Source organism: Peromyscus eremicus, chromosome 1, assembly GCF_949786415.1.
Source record: "Peromyscus eremicus chromosome 1, PerEre_H2_v1, whole genome shotgun sequence".
NCBI classification, from domain to species: domain Eukaryota; kingdom Metazoa; phylum Chordata; class Mammalia; order Rodentia; family Cricetidae; genus Peromyscus; species Peromyscus eremicus.
This window is the reverse complement of record NC_081416.1, coordinates 62,985,404-63,008,282: the sequence shown is the minus strand read 5'-3', so window position 1 is coordinate 63,008,282 and position 22,879 is coordinate 62,985,404. Positions and strand designations below refer to the sequence as shown.

The window sequence follows — 22,879 nt, the reverse complement described above, 5'->3', positions numbered from 1 at the left end:
GCAAAGAAGATCCACAGCTGGACTTTGCAGTCCATGGCTAAAAGGGCCCTCCAGGACCTCATGGACCACCCTTGAGTACCATGTCAGGAAAAGCCTGTTTGGAACTGCAGAAGGATCATATATAAGATGGGTATTTTCCCAAGAGCCCTGCCACAGCAGCCAGGAGAGTAGGGGGCAGAGGACCACACACATCTCCCGAGCTGTGGGGTGGGTATGGTGGGTCTCAGTTCACACAAGGATACCGTCTCCTGTAAGCCTTGATGGTGCCGGAATGTGCTGGTGATCATAACCAGATGCCCCAGCTCCTGTCCTGGACTTCCAGAAACACGCCACACACTTAGCTGTTGGTAAACTTTAGTTGTTTACTAAGACGCTGAAACCGAGAACAAAGCTGGGGGCTGACGAGCAGGAGCTTAGGTGGTACACCCGGCAACAGCCGTCTTCTCGGGACTGTGTATGGTGGACAGAAGGACAGACCCCAGGCTGTGTCAAGGCTGGGGTGAGCTCCAGGAAGTGGGGAAAGAGCCCTGAGTGGAGAGGAGCCTCAGAGGGGTAGAGCTGGGGGTAGCGGCTCCAGACTCCAGGGTTTAGCTCACACGATGGCTTGGTGAGGCAGTCCGTACAGAACCAAGCCCAGAGCAGTGGGGTGCGACTCCAGGTGCTGAGGCTGCAGCTCAGAGAACATCTCTTCCTTGGAGGTGTGGGGAGCCTCGTCTGTGGAGCATAAGACGTAAGCTGCCCCAGAGCTCTCGGGCAGCAGCCTGAGTCCTGCCAGATACCCAGCCTCTCACCAAGGGCGTGATACCACAGAGAGGGGAGCATCAGGGAGCAGGTTGGTGCTTCTGGCTGCAGGGGACCATGAGTTCTCCCTGCAGCCTGACCACAGAAGCCCGGCCACCTCCTGCTCCTCGGTGCTGCCGAGTTTTTAAGCTATGGAGGTCTGGCTATGTGGTTGTTAATGACAGCACCAGAATGTGATCAGGCCTGACCCCAAGCCCCCTGTCCATCTCCCCTGGAACCCTGGAACACCTTAAACCTGGAGACTGGCCTCATAGCTTCCTCTGTGATGCCTCGAGGCACCCCTACCCTAGACAGGATGACTCACAGGTATAAGCATCAGTTGGTCCCTTCCTTCCAAACACATGCTACCTACTTCAAGTTGGGCCCTCTGTGATGACAGGAACAAGGGGACCAATGCTGACAGCGGCGGTCATGAGACCTGCACAGTTTGCTCTTTCCCCATTTACGGCAAAGCGACATGCTGGCCACTCTGTAGCGCAGACCGAGTGGGCAGAGTCATGCCCAGTCCTGTTTCTGGTTTGTTAGGAAGAAGTGGCAGATTTTACCACCCTTGTCCACCTCTCTGCCCTCTTCCTTTTCTTGACTGCTCAGTCACTGTTCTCACTTATTCTCACAAATTCATTCTTTCAATTACTATCAGACAACTTCATTCATTCATTCCTGACTCACTCACTCATTTACTCACTCACTTATTCACCCACTTAATTCACCCCTCAACTTACTAATGTACTCACTAATACACGCACAAGTTCACACATTCACTCCTCATTCATTTGTTCATTTGCTCACCCACTTATTCACTCCTCATTCATTCACCCACTCAAATACATTTACACATCCAACTCCTCTCTTTTCCCTGGCAACTACATCCCAGGCACTGGGGAGTGCAAGATTTTTCAAAAGTTAATCTCCTGCTGAGTTGTATTGAATGTATTTCAGATTTCTCCATTTTAAACTCTCCCGGGATAAATCTTCATGAGTTATGGTACATTTTCACTTTAGTGTATTGCTAAATGCAATTAGCTAGAGTTTTATCTGTTCTTTTTTTTTTTTACTCTAGTATCCACATGTGAAATTTATCTGCAGATTCTTTCACTGCAGCTGGCACATCTTGGCACGAGGTTTGTTTGAAGGATGGGTGGGTGGAGTTTGTCTCATCTAGAACAGCAACACCCTGCAGCCCTCCCTGAAGCTTTACTCTCTAGGTCAGAGGCTGTCGGAAATTCTCCCGGATCAGGAGATGCAGTAGGGTAATCCTCCTGGCTCTAGCAAGCCACACCCCCCAGTCCGGGAGTTCCTCTTCCTGGACGTTTTCTTGTCTTGGCTTAGGAAGACCAGGTGGCTGCATGGGGCCCATGGACTGGGAAGTCTAGGTAGTCGACTCCCCAAAGTCCTCTCTCTGGGCAGAGGGAAAGTGCAGGGACCACGCAGATCTCCTCATCTTTTCATAGCGAGCACAGCTGAGCTCTTTTGCTTACTCTCCTGTCCGCCCCCGCCCCTTCCTCCGTCTCTCTTTCTCTATACGGTGCGCTAGAGGCTGGGCTCCTCCATGCTCCTGTTCAGCTCCAGCTCACCCAGAGGCTGAGCAGACTAGGTTGACTTCTCCACAAGGGCAATGCGTATTGACTCAGGCACTCTCCCTCCTTCCCTCCCTTCTCCCTCTTCTTTTCTCTCTTGAAGTGGGGAACATCTTTTCCCTGAGGGCAACGGGGTGCAATGTAACCTAGGGTGACTTACACAGACAAGCAAATGGTTGGGCAGTCTCTACCTTACCTGGGTTACCTGTTTCGTTGCCTATCCTCTGAATGAGACGAACAGTTTTCCCAAGTGGCTTGCCAAATGCTAACAGGTCTAAGGGGGGAAAAAAAGTCCCTTCAGGTGGGCTGTGGACATCCTTGGCAGGCTTCTTGCAGAAGCCCAAGGAGACTGGGATAGCCAGCATGCCCACTCACTCTCCCATAGGATGGTGGCCCTCAGCGCATTGTCCTGCAGCAGCGTGGGCCACTGGTTAGCCACGATGCTCTCAACCCCCACCAGGCTCAGAAGGATGGCAGTCTTGATGGGCTTCTCCAAGGACCGCTGTGATGCACTGTGGGGACACATGGACTGGCACCAAGGGGCTGGTGGCCCTCACTCTGTCCTTCCCTACACCAGCTGTCAGAACGCATGTGTGGACCAGGGCTTTTATAGTTCTGAATCCCACCCACAAGAGTTACATGTCATTTAACAGAAAATAGCATTTTTTGAGTATTGTCAAATCCATCTGGTGGCAGCTCCCAGCCCTAGCTTGGAGCCTGCCAGCAGTGGGAGTTGGTACCATGAGGTAGAAGGTGCTGGCCAGCCAGCTCTGGTAGCCCATCTGGGGTGAGCCGTACCAGCACTTCCTCATTATACCCCCTTCCCCACCCCCCACTGATGACACAAGGACACTAGGTACCTCTTGTTCTCTGTAGACTCTACCTTCCGCTTCCTGCTCTCAGGGGATCTTGTCAAGTCCAGCAGGACCATCATCTGGCATTCTGCAGGACACAGTGAGGCTCCTCAGTGGTCATCCACACCATTACCAGATCCCCATGGGAGCTGCACTCTGACTAATCAGCCTGAGGCTTGGACTTTCAACAGGTTCTTTTCAGTTACCCAGTGTATACACTGGAAATGGGGAACAAGCCTACTCAGGGCCACCTCTAATTCTTCCTAGCATGGGTGGCTCTGCTCCCTCATCACTTACGGAAGCTTCTGACATTCCATACTGGTGCTGGGAGAGAGAGAGAGAGACAGAGACAGAGAGACAGACAGACAGAGAGAGAGAGAGACAGAGACAGAGACACAGAGACATAGACAGAGACAGAGACAGACACAGAGAGAACTTCAGTGCTAACCTGGGGTATGGTGTGGTATGAGAAGCTGGCCCCAAAGAGGGGCTGGCAAAGGTACCATGTGCACTAATAGAGGGCTTTGGGTGCTGACCAAGCTTACTAACGCTCAGTTTGTGAGGATATCTGGGACGTGAGATGGTCACGAGTACTTGGGTGTGAGTGGGCCACCCTAGACAGGCATGCTCATTGCAACAGGGGGCAGAGTGTGGCCTTCGTGTGACTATCTACAGGACTGACATGGACACAGAGGTGAAGGTTGTTCTTGTCCCTGAGCCCTGAGATGGGCTTTGGCAACTGTTCCCGCAGGAAAAATGTCCATCTGTGAGGGGACATGGCCTCCTGGGGACAGTGGACACCAGGAAGGGTGGCCACTTTTGCACATGACTCATGTGTCTCCTGGTTTATGTGACATGTCACCGAGAATTAGTTCTTCTAAGAGGGCTTTTTCCATCACTGGGACAAGGAACGTTTTTCTGGGTGTTTCTGATGATGGAAGTCCTGCTCACTCCACTCATGTAAGACTGGTACATGCCCAAGGCTGCCAAGAGTTGGAAGTAGACCTGGTCAGCATGTGGCCATGGTGGACACGGGTGCCCTGGTGTGGAAGGAGCATCCAGGCAGTTGCTATATAACCCTGAAAGGGGCCATATGCCTCATGAGGGAGGAAGGGCCGTCTCTGAGGCCCTGAAAAGGCTTACCCATTGGCTGTTCATGATGGCTGGCCCTGAGCAGCCCAACAAAAGCGGCCTCCTATGAGTGGGAAAAAGACCCTGGGGCATCTGGAAGGAATGTGGACACACCAGAGGGGTCTATGGACATGTTGCTGAGACAGCCGTGGACCACAAAGACCAGCTCATTGCCACACATTCTCCCTATGTCTGAGCATCAAGCCTGCAGTCCTGCAGTGCTGTGTGTTGTCAGGGCCGTGTTAGCACGGACCTCCCGGCAAGGAGCCTGTAAGCACACTGTACTCGGCACAGTCCTGGTACTGCGTCCTCTACCTGGCCTCTGGACCCCTTCAGTCCCTGGATGTCTGGGTACAGCACTTCCCAGGCTCACTGGCCTCCTGGGCCTGTTGTTAACAGACACACAGAGAGAACAAGGCTCCCCAAACACCCATGTTCAGACTGGAGGGGTTCTGGGACCTCTCAGCCCAGCCGTAGGAGGTGACACTCCACACCTGGCTCTCGTTTGTGGGGGTCTGGAGATCTGGACAGGGGTCCCCTGCATGTAAGGAGGTGCTGAGGGCAACCAGGAGGGCTAGTGGCCCTGTGGCTGCCAGACCACTGTTGGAAAGAGTGCAGGGACAGTTTTCGGGTAGGTAGAGGACAGACTAGGGCGGGGTTCTACGCCTTCCTGAAGCATCACCAGCCTTGGACTCTGGATCAAGCAGCAGCAGCCCAAGCCCTTCTCCCTGTGGCTTCACGTGTGTCTGCAGGCCCTGGCTGAGGCTGTTGACGGGGGAGGGGCCTTACCTTGTAGATCCATGGCTACCAGTCTTTCCACTACCAGGTGGGACAGGAAGCCCTCCATCCCGTAGAAGAAAAAGCCTCTGCAGCTGTCCAGTATCTGCTCCCAGTCAGTCTGGCTGCACGGGGTGAAAACGTCGGTGGGTGGGATCACACATCCAGGCTAGGCACGTGCATCTGCAACCCCCTCCTCCAGATCTGTTTGCCCAGCAGGGAATGCCCTCTGCCACCCACACAAGACCCTTTATATGGCTGTGGGGCCCACATTATTTTTGTTTTTCTAGTGTATAGCTGGCCTCAGATGGACTTCTCCACAAAGAGTGGTATTCTAGGGACAATCACACATCTCCAGCCAGTAGAGCTGGCTCTGGGAAGTACTATAGTACCTCTAATATGGGAGAATGGAACTAGGTAGAGCGTTTGTCACCCTCCATGTCCTACCTCCACCAGCTCTGCTCTCTGTGATCCACCCCAGCCCTGCACAGGCTTACTCCTGTACCCCTATACCCAACTAGCTTGGCTCCCCCCGCCCTAGTAGCATACACATTAAGGGACAGGCACGACAGAATGCCTGCTCGCGGGGGCCAGTGACATGGAACTACCTGACCCTATGCTAGTAGTATACCTTCTTTGGGTGGTCTGGCCTGAAGGGTACCTGAGGTCACCTGGGGTAGATCATGTGTGGGTGAGTGACCCTGGGATCATAACAGCTTCCCTTGCCTAGTGCTGTGCCTGGGGGCTCTACAGGACATACAGATCCATTCAGCAGGGAAGGTGCCACATAAGGGCACCAGCCTCTCTAGCCAGCTTTTGGAGACCCAGGTCCCAACCTTGGAAAGTGGTAGCTTCCCAGATGCCCCGTCCAACGTGCAGTGTATGAGTCTCGGAACTTATCCAAGATCTCCTGGGTTATGGAGACAGGATTCAACACCTCTGCAGGAAGAATTGAGAAGAGACCGGCTGCTGCTTCCTCATGGGAGCATGAGGGGCGGGGCCCTGTGACACTGGGATGGGACAGAGGCTGGGGAGGAGTGAGGTTTGAGCACAGGTGGGAACGCTAGTGCCTTTCCTTTCCTCTTTAGGTGGAGGAATTGGCCGAGGAGGATAAGCATTAGGAAGAGAAGGCAGGGGGAGGGAAGAGGAGGAGGAGGAGGAGGAGGAGGAGGAGGAGGAGGAGGAGGAGGAGGAGGGAGGCGGCCCCAAAGTATTGAGAATGGCAAGGTGGTCAGCTTGTGTTCAGACCCAAGACTCCAAGGCTACTTGAGGCAATTTCCACACACCCATGAGAGCAGCTGGCGCAAGGCCTGCGTGGCCTTGGCCTATATGCCAAGATCCCACGTGATGTTCTCACCTTTGTTCTCGGCCTCCTCATAAGGGTCCACAACAACTGGGTCTGAGTCAAGGGCAAACAAGAACCAAAGCAGAGTCCTGGGGGCCGTGAGCACCCACCCCTCAAAGGATACACTTGAAAGTGTCCGAGTCTATGAGGATGCATTCGGGTGGGACGACCCTGATCACGGTGCTCTGCCACACAGACAGGGGTGTCAACACCTGGGGCCAGCAGCTGGGCCTCGGCAGACATGCTGAGCCTTACCGAGCTCAAGCGAGAGGAGCAAGGGGCCCCTGGGCTCCACCCACCTACCTTCGGGCCTTTCTTTCCCGGACCTTTCTTCTTGATATCCTTGCTTTTGACCTCTTTTTTCACACTGCCTTCTGTGGGGGACAATGACAGGTGTGACAAGTGTGACAGGTGTGATGTGTCAGTGGGCACACAGCACCGTGAAGGTGCTGGGTGCTACTCTGGTCAATTTCGAGTTTTGTGAATCTGCTAGTGGTGAGAACAATGGGATTTTAATTTTTGCCGTGTCGAAACACAAAGCTTCATAGGCCCAAGAAAATCTCCAGGAATGACCAGTCCCCCAGGCTTCGAGGCACCAGCAGAATGCCTGTAGTGTTTGGGCCCCTGGTGGTCCCAGGGGCTCTGCATACAGACTTATAGCCTGTGTCTTTTCTGTGTTCGCTCTCCCCAGTGAGCAGGTCTTTTCTGGAGGCTTCATGTGTCTGGCTCCGTACCCCACTGTGACCATCTTCTCCCTTTTCCACCCTGTTCCTTCCACTCTTCTCTCTGCCTTCCAGGGTGGGACTTCCATACGGAGTGGGGATGAGGCATAGACATGGCTCTCTGCCACCCTCGTTTTTCTCAGGGACACACTAAGAGGGTACTTGGAGCTGATGGATCTTCTATCAGAGTCAGACCCGGCCTTCGCACAGGCCCTCAGATACATCTCAGGCTTGCGTTTCCTGAGGCATTTATTCTTACCAAGTAGCTACTTATTGGCATTCTGAGTGGAAACCAATTGGCACTTTGCAGAATTTTTCAAAAATGAAGGCATCTGCTGTGTGCCCTCTTTTGAGTCTTTCCCTGGGCACAATCTCCTCACTGATGATATGTTCCCATGTGCCATCCATTCAAGAGGGTGTTCAAATGACCGTCAAGTGGCTGCTCAGTTGTGGGGAGCAGAGGAAGACCTTAACGAATGTGTGCTGTTGACATGGGCATGGCCATGGGAAAATGGCAAATGCCCCATAACCCAAGGTAAGGCTCAGAAGGAAATGACTAATCCTTCCCCTGCTCCATTGTGGATGTCGGTAGTGTGTTAAGAAAATGTCCACCATGGCTTTCTCCCCTCCAGGAATTCACAGTCTGAGGACTGCTCCCCTACTACTACTCCTACCGAGATTAGCTAATTTGTTTAGCTCTATATAATAATTTTGCCTCCTTGTTTATCTATCTGTAATAACCATACCTCCTTGTCCAGCTGTATGCAATAACCTTGCTGAGCTTCCAGTATGCTCCTGTGGCTTCTCCATTAGGGAGCCCAGACCACCCAATCTCAGCTTCTCTCTCTCTCTCTCTCTCTCTCTCTCTCTCTCTCTCTCTCTCTCTCTCTCTCTGTGTGTGTGTGTGTGTGTGTGTGTGTGTGTGTGTGTGTGTGTGTGTGTGGTCATATCATCATTCCCTCACCAGTCCCAGCCAAATGAAATCCTTAAAACTGCAAGGACATGACACTGAGTGTTTTAGTTCAGGGGCTTCCAGGTTTGGGCTGTCACAGGGAGTTGTACAATCTAAATGTTTTTATGTCTAAGCATGCCTTCTCATCTCTTGTATAAAGACCTAGGAGAGGGTGCATGGGTCACCCGTGGAGCAGTGTGTAACTTTTTATGACCCCCCCAACCCTTTCCCAGGGGTGGTTCTCCTGTGTGCCATCCCCACCAACAGCAGCACTCCCATCAATGGTGGGCAAGCATGCTCCTCTACATCTTCCCTACTGTTTGGAATGGTGGACCTTTTAATTGAATTATTTATTTAAAACATTTAATTGAATCGTTCGTCTTTTACTTGAATTAGCAAACACACTTGGCATGTGGTAGGCGACTCTGAAGCGTGCATGCACTGTGGACTAGTGGAGCCGAGCCTGCCAAAGAGTCACTACACGCTCCCATTGCTGCTGCTTGGCAAAATCACCTAAACTCTACTCTTCGCCACTTTCAAAAAAAAAAAAAAGAGAGAGAGAGAGAGAGAAAAACAAGGCATTGTACTGGCCACCATCACCACATCACTCAACCAAGCTCTCAATCTTTTTCCTCCGACTGGGGTTCTGTGCCCTTGGCCAGCAGCTCCCTGCTGCCAGCCCCCACCTACGCTTTTCTCTCTGCTTTGGACTTGAACCTTATAGGCTCCCCGGTGTGAGTGACATAGTGTAAGCTTGTTGCCTGTGCCTGGCACAATGTCCTCCAGGCTCCTTCATGTTGGCTTAAAGCAAGACCTCCTTCTCTTCCGTGGCTGAATAGTGCTCTCTTGTGTAAATATGGTCCATCCTCTGTAACCATCCACCCAGTGATGGGCACTTAGGCTGCTGTGAATGGGGATGCCACAAACATGGGAGAACAGATGTTCCTTCACCCGGCTGATTCCATTTCCTCTGATGGACACCCACTGCATATAGCCATCAGCCCAAAATTGCTCATCCATTGATCCGTGGAGGCCTCTAGTCCTCACCTATCCACACCAACCTGTTCAACGGCAGCCATCCTGCTAGCTGTAGACGTGTGTGGAGATTCGGTGTTTGCCTCCCGCAGTCAGCTTCATCTCCCCACCCTCCACCAGCGCTGATCTAGAGTAAACTCTGGGGCTTGGGTTGTTTTTAGTGCTTGCTTGAGGGCTTATTTCACATTTTATCACAGTCTCCCTTTAAGTAACACTACCCTGCATCAGCTATGGCGCAGGGCCCTTGCACAGCCCGCATCATCCCTGCCCCCCGGCTCTTGCTCTGGTCTTGTCATACATGTTATAAAATCCCACACATATTGCTATGATTTTCTTTCACTTACATATTTGCTCAAAAATATTTTAAATAGATTTTTTTAAAATTAAAAAAAAAGTTATCACCCCCTTGTTCCACAGCTGCTTATTTCTTTCCCTGATCTCTGGGTTCACCATTGCTGGCCTCGCTTCTACTGGCCTCCATGGGGTCCTCTGTAGGCCTTTTTAAGCAGTTGTTACTTCTTCTTTTTTTTTTTGTTTTTTTGTTTTTTTGTTTTTCGAGACAGGGTTTCTCTGTGTAGCTTTGCGCCTTTCCTGGAACTCACTTGGTAGCCCAGGCTGGCCTCGAACTCACAGAGATCCGCCTGGCTCTGCCTCCCGAGTGCTGGAATTAAAGGCATGCGCCACCACCGCCCGGCAGTTGTTACTTCTTGCTATGTTGTCCCCAAGTTTCTCAGCTTTCTCTCCATGCTCCAAGCTCCATGTCTTGAGTCCAGGAGCCTCCTGGGCTGTTCTTGCCTGTGTTTGAGCTACAAGACTCTAAGAAGCACCTGGGTCACGTGTGGTGGTTTGGAAGAAAATGGCCCCCAAAGGAGTGGCACTATTAAGAACTGTGGCCTTGTGGAGTAGGTGTGGTCTTGTTTGGGGAAGTGTGTCACTGTGGAGGGGGGCTTTGAGGTCTCATATATGCTCAAGATACCACCCAATGTCTCAGACCACTTTCTGTTGCCTACTGGTTAAGATGTAGGAATCTAAGCTGCTTCTCCAGCACCATGTCTGCCTGCACATTACCATTTCGTATCATAATGATAATGGATTAAACCTCTGGAAATGTAAGTCACCCCCGTTAAATGTTTTTTTTTTTTTTCCTTTATAAGAGTTGCCATGGTCATGGTGTCTCTACACAGCAATAGAAACCTTAACTAAGACACCATGTATCTCCCCTCTCTTGAGGGGGGGCGTGTCTTGGGTTGACTGGTACCTTGCTTCCTCTTTTCCTGTTTCTTGTCATCTTGGTTGGAAGAATGTGGCTCGTATTATTTTATCTGGAGCAGCAGCAGAAGTCTAATTGATTTTTAACTTAATTTGGTGTTTATTGATCACTCAACACTTTTCTCTTTTTGCAGTCCTGGGTTTATAACCAAGGGCCTTGTTCAGGCTGGGTGAACGCTCTGTCACTGAGCTGTATTTTCAACTTCATGGTATATATTGATGATCAACATGTACTACAAAGTAGCAGTGTGCCCTAGGAACGGTTTGGAGGACTTTCACAGACTGGAGTATCTTGCAATGTCACAGGCGATGGTCCCCAAGTCCTTGTTTTATCTTGCCCAGGCCTGACTGAGAGTCTGCCTTCCCTCCCTGCCCCTCAACATCTAGCCAAATGACTCTGGCTGTCAGGTTTTTCAATCAGCAGGGTTATTCTTTGCTGTGGTGTCAACACTCATGAAACACAGATTCAACTATCTATTCTGGAAATGGTTTTGAATGAATAAGGGCCAAGGAAAATGTTAAAACAGTTGGTAGTTGTTTTCAGTGCTGGCTATGGAACTCAGGGCCATGGAACAAGGGTACACGCTAGCCAAGCATCGCACACTGGGCCGCATCCCTAGTACCTTGCTCCTCACCCTTTGGCAGGAGTTAACAATGTTTTCTCTGAAATGTAATTTTAAAATTCCCATTTTATTTATTTATTTATTTATTTATTTATTTATTTTGGTTTTTCGAGACAGGGCTTCTCTGTGTCATTTTAGTGCCTGTCCTGGATCTCGCTCTGTAGACCAGGCTGGCCTCGAACTCACAGAGATCCTCCTGGCTCTGCCTCCCGAGTGCTGGGATTAAAGGCATGCGCCACTGCTGCTCGGTCTAAAAACTCCTATTTTAAAATTGAGCATTACTGTGGCCAAGGCACTACTCACCTAGCTCCTCCTTATGGAGACGATTCCACAGCATCTGGAGGGAAAACTCTCTTGACAGGGAGGTGACCTGGTCAAACGCAGAGAGCCCCTCCAGGGGCAACTCTAGTAGGAGCCTGTCTGCTATCAGGATCATGTACTCAGGGTCAGGCTGCGCTGTGGAATGGGAATAGCAGTGGCTTAAACACAAGGAGAGACCAGCTCTGGGGACAGGACAAACCCTGGAGCTTGGGCTTCATCACTCCAAGCCCTGAGTCTGTGGCTAGGTGACTGGCCTGGGGGCAGCTGTCCCTGGCATGGAGATAGGAGGGAAAAGTGTGGCCCCCCGCTCAGCTTGCAGAGACAGAGCTACACTGATAACATGGTAGAGTCCCCGAGGAAGCCACTGATTTTGATGGTGAGATCACGCTCGTGACGTGGACCTGGACAGAGACCGGGACCTATACTTACTGGTACACCTTACAGGATGCTACATCTCAAGACACCTGACTCCCAATGCAGGCTGTATACTAACCAGGCCGATGAAAATGAAAACTCCCCCTCCCCAAACCAGTGGGTCCTTCAGAGAACCCTGGGAGGAAGGCTCGCTCTCACGACCCGACTGGTAGCCTCTCTCTGCCCATAGATGTGGGCCACTGACTGATGAGGTACTGCCATTCTGCCTGCAGTTATGCTGGTTGGTACCCAGAGACGAGGCCACAGACACTGCGACTGTATTTTCTTAATTTTCAAAACCGGAACAGGCTTGCCTGAAAACCAGCAGTGACTCTTCTTTTCTATTTTTAATCCTGGGAGTTTAACGCAGGGCGGGGACTCAGCTCAGGAGAGAGGTCTCTCTCAGGGGTGAGCAGCCTGCCCAAGAGTGTGAGACCGGCACTCACTTCCCTAGTCTCTGCAGTAATTCTGAACAGCCTCCCCTCCCTCCAGCTTAGGCCTGACCCATCTGCAATTCGCAGGTCTTATGGTGCTGGTTATGTCTGGGTCATGGCAATATGGCCAGCTTGACTTGGGAGAAGGTTTGTGGGGTTTCGGAGGGAGGGGCGCAGGGGAAGCAGCCATCCCCTTGGCCATCTGTCAATAATTCCTTATGGGGACAGAAGAGCAGACAACACTTAAGACAAGAAATTGCATTTTAAAGGAGAGGTTAGCAAAATCAAAGAAGTAGCCAAGAGGGCACCACCTGACCTCCCTGCCAGGAGTCATGCATCAAGAGCATCCTCCCATCCATGCCAATGGGAATAAAAGCTGCAGGCTGGTGCTAAAAGTACCCACAGACAATGCCACTAGCAGAGACCACACATGGGTACCACGTGGATGCAATGGAGTCCCTTCCTGTGGCTCCCTCTGGTGAGCTCCCTAAGGCAGGGCGACAATGCCCATCTTTCCTAGAAACATCAGCAGACTGTCCCCAGGGCCTCCTCCTCCCACCTGGCCAGGGTAGGGAGAGCTGGGTACAGCACCACTGCTCTTGCTTATGGGCACTGCGTGGGTCAAGAACTGACAATTTGCCCAGAAAGGGTGGGATGGCTCTGCTGTTTGATAACACCTTTCAGTGAACTGTCAGTCTCAGTGCCCAGAACCTTCTAGGCAGGTTCTCAACCTGTGACTCACAAGCCCTCTGGGCACCCAACGAGTCTTTCACGGGGGTCACCTAAGACCATTGGAAAACACAGATATTTACATTATAATTCGTAACAGTAGCAAAATTATAGTTATGAAGTAGCAATGAAAATAATTTTATGGTTGGGGGTCACCATAACATGAGGTCACAGCACTGGGAAGGTTGAGATCTAGGGCCTTTCATCTAGCCTGGTGTGATTGTGTACTGGGGACCTCAAGGGATCCTGTGCAGCACTCGGGTGTGGGACTTGTTTGGAGATGGAACAAGTCCTGACCCAGGTTTTTCCTGGTGGGAGGGTGAGTCCTCGCGCAAGCTCCTGAGGTACCAGCAGTGCCCTGCGGGTCCATTCCTGCCACTCACCTAAAGGGAGAGACGGCTTCCTTTCCTTCTCTTTGCCTTTGTGTTTCCCTGTATCAGCCATAGCCACTGGCATCTGTGTCCTGAAATTCAGAGTGACTGTGTTCAGACTTTAGGAAGCATAGGAAGATACTCAAAGACGATGAGAAGTACCACTCAGCCTGTCCCTCGGCCAATGATGGCTGCTTTGTTTTGTTTTTTAAAGACATAGTCTCACTATGTAGCTCTCGCTGGCCCACAACTCTCTATGTAAATCAGGCTGGCCTCAAACTCACAGAGATCCTCCTGCCTCTGCCTCCCAAGTGCTGGGGTTAAAGATACGTGCTAGCACACCCAGCAATCATTGAGGGCCATCTCTGTACCAGGGGAATTTTGCAGAGTGTCAACAGATAGGGCCCTCGGGATGGCCTCATGCTGCTGGAGAAGAATGCCACCTCCACCTTCCATCCACCCTTCTTTTCTTCCAAAATGAATGCCAGAGGCTGAGTCCTGGGGACTTGCTAGTTGTCCCACACCAGACTCAGACCAGGGGGTCACTGGGGCAGGGACAGCAGCAGCAGCTGCAGCAGCTGGAGCAGCTGGATTCCTGCCTACAAAACACACCAGATAGCCAGGCTCTCATGTTTGTCTTTAGTAGGAACAGGACACTCAGAGACCAATTTCCCCGTGCAGGGAGATCACAGAAACCAGCTCTGGCTTTCTGCCCATCACAACTGGCTACCCAGCTCACATAGGTACTTATGCTGTCCAGATCTGGGGTTGAAGCTGGCCTTCAGCTACACCCGGCCGACTTTTCCTGTAGACTCCGGGAAGATTCTGGTTACTGTGGGACTTGTAGCCCATGCACAACAGTCTCTAGCTCCTTCTGCTTCAGCTAGAGACAACTGCCTATCACCTAGCATCAGGAAGCTGGCTGCCCCTGGGGACTTTCAGAGGAAATGACTTGCTGATACCTGACTTCTGGGAAGGTGAACAGGGGAGTGATGGGCTTCATATACTCTTCCAAGTGCTCCAGGATGCTGTTGAGCCTCTGCATGCACAGGTCTCGCTCCTCATCATGCAAGGTGTCCGATTTCTGTCCCAACCCAAACCACAGCCTATTGTCCAGGGGTGTCTAGACATGACTTCCACCCAATCAAGACTTCCCACCGATTGAGAAGACTCCTAGGGAAAGAACTGAACTCCAAGCCTTCCACATAGAGCATTGGCATGCTCTAGTCCTTCCCAGCACAATGTGCCCAGTAGTTTTCTGGAGGCCATTCTGACATCTCAGCCCTGTCCCTGTCCTCTGCTGACACTATGGAGTATCCTGCTGGTAGGGATAGGCCAGGACAGCTAACCCTATGCTCTGTAGAGAAGAGGTAACCGGATACCTTTGCTGGGGCTAGACTCAACTCAAGGACTCAGGAGAGCTCCCCGCCTTTCCCAGGGCTTTACCTCATCCTCTTGAGATCTGGGCCCAGAACCTGGCCCAACCCAATCTTGGAATCCTGGCTTTCCCTGAGATAGACTGCAGTATGCAACATGACTTGGAGCCTTAGGCCCCAAGTGCTTGGGTTCAGGGTCATATCTTAGCTGTGTACCTGGATCTGTGTCTGCTTCCGGAACCAATGGACCCTCGTCAACAGGTCTGAGAAGGCAGTTGGACTCATAGTCACCCGCATTACCTTGCAGTGACCTGTAGAGACACACTCATGGCCTTTACAGGGCTCAGAGCAGAGTTACTAGGAGTGTGTGACCAGGTGGTGATGTGGACATATTCAACTTTGATGTCTCAGAGGTGAGGCATGTGATGGGAAGGTTTTCACATGGAGTTCCCCATTCCTCTCTGGGCAGTACAAGGGCTGGTACCCAGAAAGTTCAGGCAGAGGCGAAACACAGTGGTGACTGACAGGGGAGTTCTTGGGAGGCATGGATCATCTAGATCCCTTAGAAACATGGTGATAATTCTATTTTCTCTTCTATCCTGGGCTCAGCCTCCCCTCACCCCTGCATCTGGAAGTGAGAGGTCCTGCTGTGTGGTTGGGATTTCTTACACCCACTGCAACCCATCTAGAGTCAATGAGAGGAACCCTGCGTATGCCCAAGCTTACCGCCCACTGGGACCATTTTCCCCTTGGGTGCAGGCATGGACTTTGGTCTCTCAAAGGCAGCACCATACAGATAGGACCTGCAGGTAGAGTGAAGGTCACAAGCCCATTCTCAGAGGAAGTAAAACAGCAAGGCACATGGGTCTCAGGAGCCTATTGAGACTATCTGCAGCTGGCACCCAATAGGTACCTTTCCTTGTTTACTTTGCCAGGCAGAGGCCCATGAATCAGTCTATATAACCCAAGTAAGACTTGAAATTACAAAAGACACAGCAATGTAGGCCTACACAGACCTAACAGAAAGACCCTGTGTGGGCACAGATCACAGAGTGCCTCCATCCCTATATAGTCCCCATCATCATGAAAATTCATCCTGGCCTTTTCCAGACTTCCCATGTCTCCGGATTCAACAAGTGCCCATGCCTGTCAGTGGGCTAGCTGAGTCTGTCTAGCATGCTTTCTAGATGGCCCAGTCTGCCTCAGGATAGGAGCTGAGGTGTGGTAAGCTTGCTATGCCCATGTCTTCTTGCTGGGCTTCTCAATAGAGCAGAGATTAACAAGGATGGGAGGGGGAGACCTCACCTGTCTCTCGAGTGCTGCAGAAAGAGGATCCGGAACATGGGTGGAATCTCATTCAGGAAGGTGAAATGCTGCTCTGTGACACAGAGGCTCTGCCATGCCTGTGTGTGATGGGGGGAGAAATCACTCAGGACGCAGGGCCACTGCTCTCCCTGAGCTTGTTTGGGCTGTGGGATGCATTACTACCACAAGAGGGCAGCAGAGGCATGAGACATTCACTGGCTCCTCTAAACTATCCAACTCTGACCACTTGCTGAGGCAGTTTTCAGAGACCTTAAACAGCATCTCTTCAATAAGGTCTTTACTGCGGGGCGGTACACCTTTAATCCCAGCACTAGGGATGCAGAGGCAGGGGAATCTTTGCAAGTTCGAGGCCAGCCTGGTCTACAGAGCTAGTTTCAGGACAGCCAGCGCTACACCTAGAAGCCCTGTCTCGAAAAACAAAACAAAACAAAACAAAAATAAGGTTCTTACTGCTTCCTGAAGCCTAGCTGAGGGCCTCTGCTTAGTGCTGAGTCTTCAGGCTGCTGACCTAGGTAGGGGTCGGTTTACTCCAGAACCCCAGTTCTGCTTCCTGTGAGTATTGTACACGGATAATCTGAGTAATCCTAGACATTGCATACTTCAGGGTCTCCACTGCCCATGGCAGGCAGCCAGCATGGGCCCTGGGGAGTATCCTGGGATCTCCTGTGTGAGCTGCTAATGCTCATGGCTTCAAGACAGAGCTTTGGGTTTGCAAAACCACAATCACTTCTTAGAAAACTTTTGTCAAAGATTAAGCAACAGGGAGCCGCGTAAACCCTACATGAAGCACCTGGTGGATTTTTCACAGTGCCTGTACCCACACAGCAGGTGAAGAGATGGGCAGAGTTGTTGCCCTAGCTTCTCCACACAGAGGCAGTGAAGAGACATCTATTGCTAGTGGTTTGCTTTTCTGCCTGGCTGTTGACCACCTCAGGAGTGTGGGTAGCCTTGTCGTGCAGGTTCACGCTCTCCTTGCTGCAGGGCATTCTGTTGGGTGGGTACCCACTTGTAGTGCTTTGAGTAAGATTGGCCCCCACAGGCTTATATATTTGAATACTTGGTCCCAGTAGATAGGATTAGGAGATGTGGCCTTGTTGGAGGTCGTGTCACTGGGTGTGGGCTTTGAGGTTTCGAAAGTACCCAACATTCCCAGTGAGCTCCCAGCTACTGTTCTGTTGTGTCTGGTTGCCACCATGTTCCTGCTGTGATGGTCATGGAGTCTAACCCTCTGGAACCGGGATCCTCAAATGCAATGCTTTCTTTTATGAGTTGCTTTGGTCATGGTGCTCTTGTCATGGCAATAGGAAAGTAACTAAGACAGGCTGCTGGTGTCCAGGACCTGGTTGGTTTTCATTACACTGACACACTTGGGCAGAATATGAGGGATGTCCCCTCTGGATGTCAGTGGGGACAGGGCCTCCAGGTTGTTTGTGTAGAGCTGGCTTGCATCACACTTGCTGTGTGGATGACGGAGAGAGTGCCTACCATTCCCTTCAAGAACTATAGTTTGGCCTGCTGCTCCTTTTGTATCTGTTGAGGGTATGTGTGTCACTGGGTAGAAAGTGACTTCTTGCTAAGCTGTCCCCTGTGTCATTATGAGGTATCCTTCCATCTCTAGTAACACAGTGTACCATGTCTGCTCATCTGACCTTTGACTTTTAACCTCTCTGTCCTCATGTGTAAAGTGCTTCCTCTAAGTAGTTGCATCGGGAGTCTGTGGTCCTTCTTATCTCGTCTCATTCTTAGTCTCTGGCATAGTGTCATTCAACATGCACTTACTGTCATTACCAATATATTGGATGTGTAGCTACTGCTGTACTGCTTTTTACATACAGAACCATCGGTTTTTATAGTCCACTTGCTTTCTTTTGAATTGATTTCTGCTCTTTACTGTTATTTTGATACATATTGCTTTAGTGGCTCTGCTTAGGGACTATGGCAGTCACCGCAGACTTGTGAATCACACCACTTCTCTGGTGGCCACAGGACCTTGGAATCTTAAATTTTCCTCCTTCCTCCTGCTCCTTGCACTTCCTTTAGCACCATGATTTGACTCAAGCCAAACAGGATGGATGTAGGGTTCTGGCCTCACCTCAGTACTAGTTTTGGGTGCTATGAGATGACTTGAGATGAGAAAATAAGCCATGAGTCATGTGGCAACACATAGACGAATAGAAATGGGTTAATTTAAGTTATAAAAGCTAATTAGAAACAAGCCTAAGCTACCAGCCGAGCTTTCATAATTACTGATAAGTCTCTGTGTCATTATTTGTGAGCTGATGGTCATGATGAAAAAGTCTGACTACACCTTGGCTCCCCAGGGCAAGTGAGGGGAAGGAACTACAATTCTCTTAGCTTTCTTATCTTTGTTACCTATAGCACATGGGGCTCAGAGAGGTTGAGTGGTCTCCAGACCCACACAGCTAAAAGGGTTAAGGCACGCGTCACTTGGAAGCTGTTCTCTTAGCGGTTAATGAGTGGACATAGAGGCCTACAGACCATAGGAGCAGGTATGAAGGCTCCTTTGCCCATTACCCTGGAAGTGGTGGCCAGCCTCTGCTCTACACTGGCAAACAGACTGGTGGAGGCCATGTCCTGCTGCCTCAGTCGCTTGTGGAGCTGCAGCAGGGCTGCCAGCTGTGAGCTGCTGGTATTGTTCGTGGCGGTGAGCAAAACATTCCGCATCATCTCTGAGGTTGAACAGCTCTGAAACAGAGCAGAGAAGGGTGGTATGTGCAGTGTGAAAGGGCAGAGGGTGACTGAGCCTTGAGTGGGCCATCTGGGAGTCTGTCCCACCCTCTGCGGGACCTCTGTCCACCATGTAAGTGGACTATGCCACCATGGAGGCTTGGGGTATGGGGTGAGCACAGCATGTGTTCACTGAGCTACAAGAACAGGTACTTGGCTGGCTTCCATAACTTGAGGACTAGCATGACCTGAGGCTCAGAGAATGGGTGTGTGTGTGTGGGGGGAGGGTCTCTTCTTTCAGCCACAGGGCCACCCTGGTCCTGTCTAATGGAGAGCAGTGTGGCTGCCTGGGACTTAGAGACAAGGTGACAGACAAGGGCCCTTTTGGAGATGGGCAGAGGAGGTCCATACCTGCGATAGTGCCAGGAACTGGCATGTGGTTGTGGGATCCAGGACGCCAATACACTCCACCATCTCCAAGCTGGCGGTGGCTGCGATGTCCAGAAGGCTGATGCTCAGGGCAGCCTGCAGACACTGCAGCAGTACCTCTGATGTCTGCGCCAGGAACCTCTGGGCCAGCGCCGCCCTCTTCTGCAGACAGTGCCAAGTTCAAACCAAGGGGGGCTCCTCAGGCAGAGGCCACCAGGAGACAGACAGGGAGTGCTGCGTACCTTCAGACCCTCTCCCTTCCGGTTTTGTTCCTTGGGGGCTTCCTTCAAGGTTGTCGAGTCCCTGGAAGAGGTCTCCACACTCTTGTCCTCTGTATCGGTCTCTAGCTCCAGCGATCTCAGGCTGCTCTGCTTAGTGCCTACCTACAGTGTACACCGTGTGGTGAGAGGGGTTTGTGGATGCCTGCTTGCTTGGCAGGGAAAACACAGAGGCCAGGGAAGGGGAAGATGATAGGGATCAGTAGTAGGCCCTGGAAGTGATCAGGAGCCATGCGTTTGTGGGGTCAAAGGTGTTATCAATTTGGAGGGAAAGGGAGAGGTAATCTCTCAATGGCCCACACACAGAGTGGAAGAAGAGCCAGGCCCTGGCCCAGCTGGCATCTGTGGGTGCCACCTCTCATACTTTGCCCAAGTTGTGTCAAAATGCTGCCAAAATCCACCGGGCCCTGGCCACCGGCAGCCTTAACAGATCCCCAAGGACAGAGATCATCAGTGAGATCAGGCTAGCAATCAGGAATAGACGCCTGTGACAGGACAGCAGCCTCAAAATGAGACAAGCTACTTAGAGCCATCAAGCCGATCAAGGAAGAAACCACAGTGGCATTTGGGAAACAAACTCAGAGAATGAAAGTTCTACACATCAAATTTAGGAGGCTTCATGGAAACGGGTTTAGAGGAAAGATCCGGCCTGGAAGACAAGAAGGAAGACTGGAAGAAGGAAGGTGGGCTTTGGTGTCAGGAAACTGGTCAGCAACAACAAGCCATCCCTACGGAGGAGGAAAAGGAACAAATGCCACGCAGAGGTGGCAGGAACTCCGGGGCCTGGGAGGAAGCAGCTGTGTTTCCTGGAGCCTTCTGAACTCCACACAGCGGTCATGGCGCATTTAGAGACAGTGTTCCTCACCGTCTTACAGACGAAGACCCTGACTCAGGACAGACAGGTGTGGGGCTGATGCTTCTGCATCTCAAGCCCTTGACTTTGTGACCTGGGCAGGAGCTACAAACATAGGCTCACCCAGCCTGGGGCTTACTGGTCTCATGCTGTCTACACCGTGAAGACTCAGGACAAACAACCCCGAGTACTAAGCCAAGGGCTTCAGAGCTAGCTGGCCGGGAGCTTCTCTGTGTGTTGAGTCCTGGGGCATGGCTTGCTACACTGGGTTGTGAGGGCTCCTACGGGAACTTGTCTACTAAGCATTCTGTCTTGTCCATCGAGGCTGGTGCCATCGTGGGGCAGAAGTGCCTCTGTGCAGGCTCTTAGGAAGGGGACCAGGGACAGGCAGGCTTGCAAGAGCTGTTACCAGGGTTCTGAATTGGGCAGGTGCTTCTGTCAGAGAACCTAGCCTTAAAAGAGGGTGGGCCCTGGGAGGAGCTGAGGAACAGGTGGCATCGGCCCTTCTTGGAGATTCTCAGATTCTGTGGTATATAGAGGGCCATAGAGGCAGACACCATCCATCCTGGTGCATCTCAGCATGGAGGTCAACACCCAGGGCATAGGTGTACCTCAGGGAGTGCATGAGCTTTCTGAAGCTCCTAGGGGCCTGTGTACAACCAGACACAAGTCACTAAGACAGAGAGATGCCAGGGCCAGACCCTTCCTAGTTGAGTTGGTGGAACACCTCTTCCATCTCAATTCTACAGTCGATGTGGAGCCATCAGGGACTAGACTTCAGGGGGAGGAAGGGACACCTACCAAGAGGTCTTCCTCCCAGCAGAAGGAAGGGTACACAGGGTCTGTCTGCACAGACAGCAGGTGGAGGGCCTTCCCGGCCAGGACCAGAAGCTGAGCACGGATGTCCATGCAGCCCACGGACAGTGGCTGCAGACTCTCGAGCTGCGCCAGCACTGTGTGAGGCAGGGTCCGCTTTAGCATGAACCATTGCTTCAGGAAGACAAGAAGGTGCTGTCACTACCAATGGCTGTCGTGTGACCTCCACCTAGCCACCCAGAGAGCTCAGATAGCTGCCTTCTAGGACTGCTTAGCAGGGAACATCTGGATACTTGATGTCTTTGCTCTGTGTAGTCCTGTGTGGTAGCATGGGGGCAGGGGAGGGGGTCTCTAGGACTTAGATATTGGAAGTATCATAAAAGACAACTATTAATATAAAGCAGAACTCATTATAGATAGAGGTTAACTATAGGATTCATTTATGTTCACCCTAAATTAACCTGACTCATTTCATGGCATTTAAGAGAATAGAAAGTGCTGGAACTACAGCTGAGTTGATAGAATGCTTGCCTAGCATGTGCAGGGCCCTGGGTTCTATTGCTAGGATTGCCTAAATAGGAAGGGAGGAAGGAAGGAAGGAAGGAAGGAAGGAAGGAAGGAAGGAAGGAAGGGAGGAAGGAAGGAAAGGAAGGAAGGAAAGGAAGGAAGGAAGGAAGGAAGGAAGGAAGGAAGGAAGGAAGGAAAGAAGGAAGGAAGGGAGGGAGGGAGGAAAGAAGGAAGGAAGGAAGGAAGGAAGGAAGGAAGGAAGGAAGGAAGGAAGGAAAGAAAGAAGGAAGAAAGGAAGGGAGGGAGGAAAGAAGGAAGGGAGGGAGGGAGGAAGGAAGGAAGGAAGGAAGGAAGGAAGGAAAGGAAGGGAGGAAGGAAGGAAGAAAGGGAGGAAGGGAGGGAGGAAGGAAGGAGAAGGAAGTGGAAGAAGGGTTTTCTTCCAAATAGGTATTCACTTATTCAGTTTGCTCTGTTTGCGGTGCTGGGAGGAACGGGGCAGGGTGTTAGCCCCCAGGCCCCGGAGTGAAAACTGTAAGCCTACACAGGAAACCCCTTCCCATAAGCTCTTCGCTATTAGTTAAGTCCTCTCGGTGATCAGACAATGCCTCGCTGCACACCAAGGTGTGGGGGTGGTCAAGAGCTGCCGTGGCAGGGGGCAGGGTGGGTAGAGACTGGGGTCCCTCAGATTGGCAGGCCCCCAGGGGAGAAGATGAGCTAAGGCTGCCTGCTGTCACCAAGTCGATGGACGAGTAGTCGCTGATGTTCAGAAGGAAGTCTGCAAGCAGCCTCTCGAAGGAACCCTGCTCCAGCTGCAGCTCCAAGGCCTCCTTGCAGATCAGCTGCTGCATGTCCAGGCATGTCTCTGCCAGGCGGAGTTTGAGGCGGGACAGCCTTCTCATCAGTGGGGAATTGATGTTCTGTAACTGAGATGGTTGGGAGGTGGGTCAAGCAGGGCACTCTTCCCCAGGGGCCCAATCCCTGGTAAGTACTCTGACAAGGCAGAGCTGACGCGTCATAGACAGCACACATTTGAAGTATAAACTGAAGTGTGAAATGGATATATTTTGACACGGCGATAGATGCTAAACTACCGCCCACCCAAGAAAAGGAACACGGTCTTCACACTCTGGGTTTCTCCATGTGCTTTCTTGGGCCTGTGTTGACATCAGGCTGTTCCCTGCTCTAAGTTACTCCGTATTGTATAAGCAGTGGTTTCTCAGGCTGGGCCTTTGCCCTGAGAGACTCCATTTC

The 22,879-nt window shown here is 51.5% G+C and overlaps 1 protein-coding gene across 1 annotated transcript in view; it reads right to left on the bottom strand.

The window, feature by feature from the left end:
- Positions 1-342: 342 nt before the first annotated feature.
- Positions 343-22,879, bottom strand: part of Cfap46 (cilia and flagella associated protein 46) — a 93,117-nt gene continuing 70,580 nt past the window's right edge. The window contains exons 40-59 of the mRNA XM_059256328.1: positions 22,363-22,551; positions 21,107-21,295; positions 19,417-19,557; positions 19,157-19,336; positions 18,593-18,763; positions 16,037-16,134; positions 15,458-15,534; positions 14,948-15,042; positions 14,318-14,439; positions 13,368-13,447; positions 11,390-11,542; positions 6,789-6,859; positions 6,610-6,670; positions 6,498-6,533; positions 5,977-6,079; positions 5,153-5,265; positions 3,239-3,320; positions 2,754-2,890; positions 2,539-2,652; positions 343-667 (exon numbers count right to left, since the gene is read on the bottom strand). Coding sequence (XP_059112311.1) covers positions 588-667; positions 2,539-2,652; positions 2,754-2,890; positions 3,239-3,320; positions 5,153-5,265; positions 5,977-6,079; positions 6,498-6,533; positions 6,610-6,670; positions 6,789-6,859; positions 11,390-11,542; positions 13,368-13,447; positions 14,318-14,439; positions 14,948-15,042; positions 15,458-15,534; positions 16,037-16,134; positions 18,593-18,763; positions 19,157-19,336; positions 19,417-19,557; positions 21,107-21,295; positions 22,363-22,551 — 2,292 coding nt within the window. The 3' untranslated portion in view covers positions 343-587. The remainder of the gene's footprint in view (positions 668-2,538; positions 2,653-2,753; positions 2,891-3,238; positions 3,321-5,152; positions 5,266-5,976; positions 6,080-6,497; positions 6,534-6,609; positions 6,671-6,788; positions 6,860-11,389; positions 11,543-13,367; positions 13,448-14,317; positions 14,440-14,947; positions 15,043-15,457; positions 15,535-16,036; positions 16,135-18,592; positions 18,764-19,156; positions 19,337-19,416; positions 19,558-21,106; positions 21,296-22,362; positions 22,552-22,879) is intronic.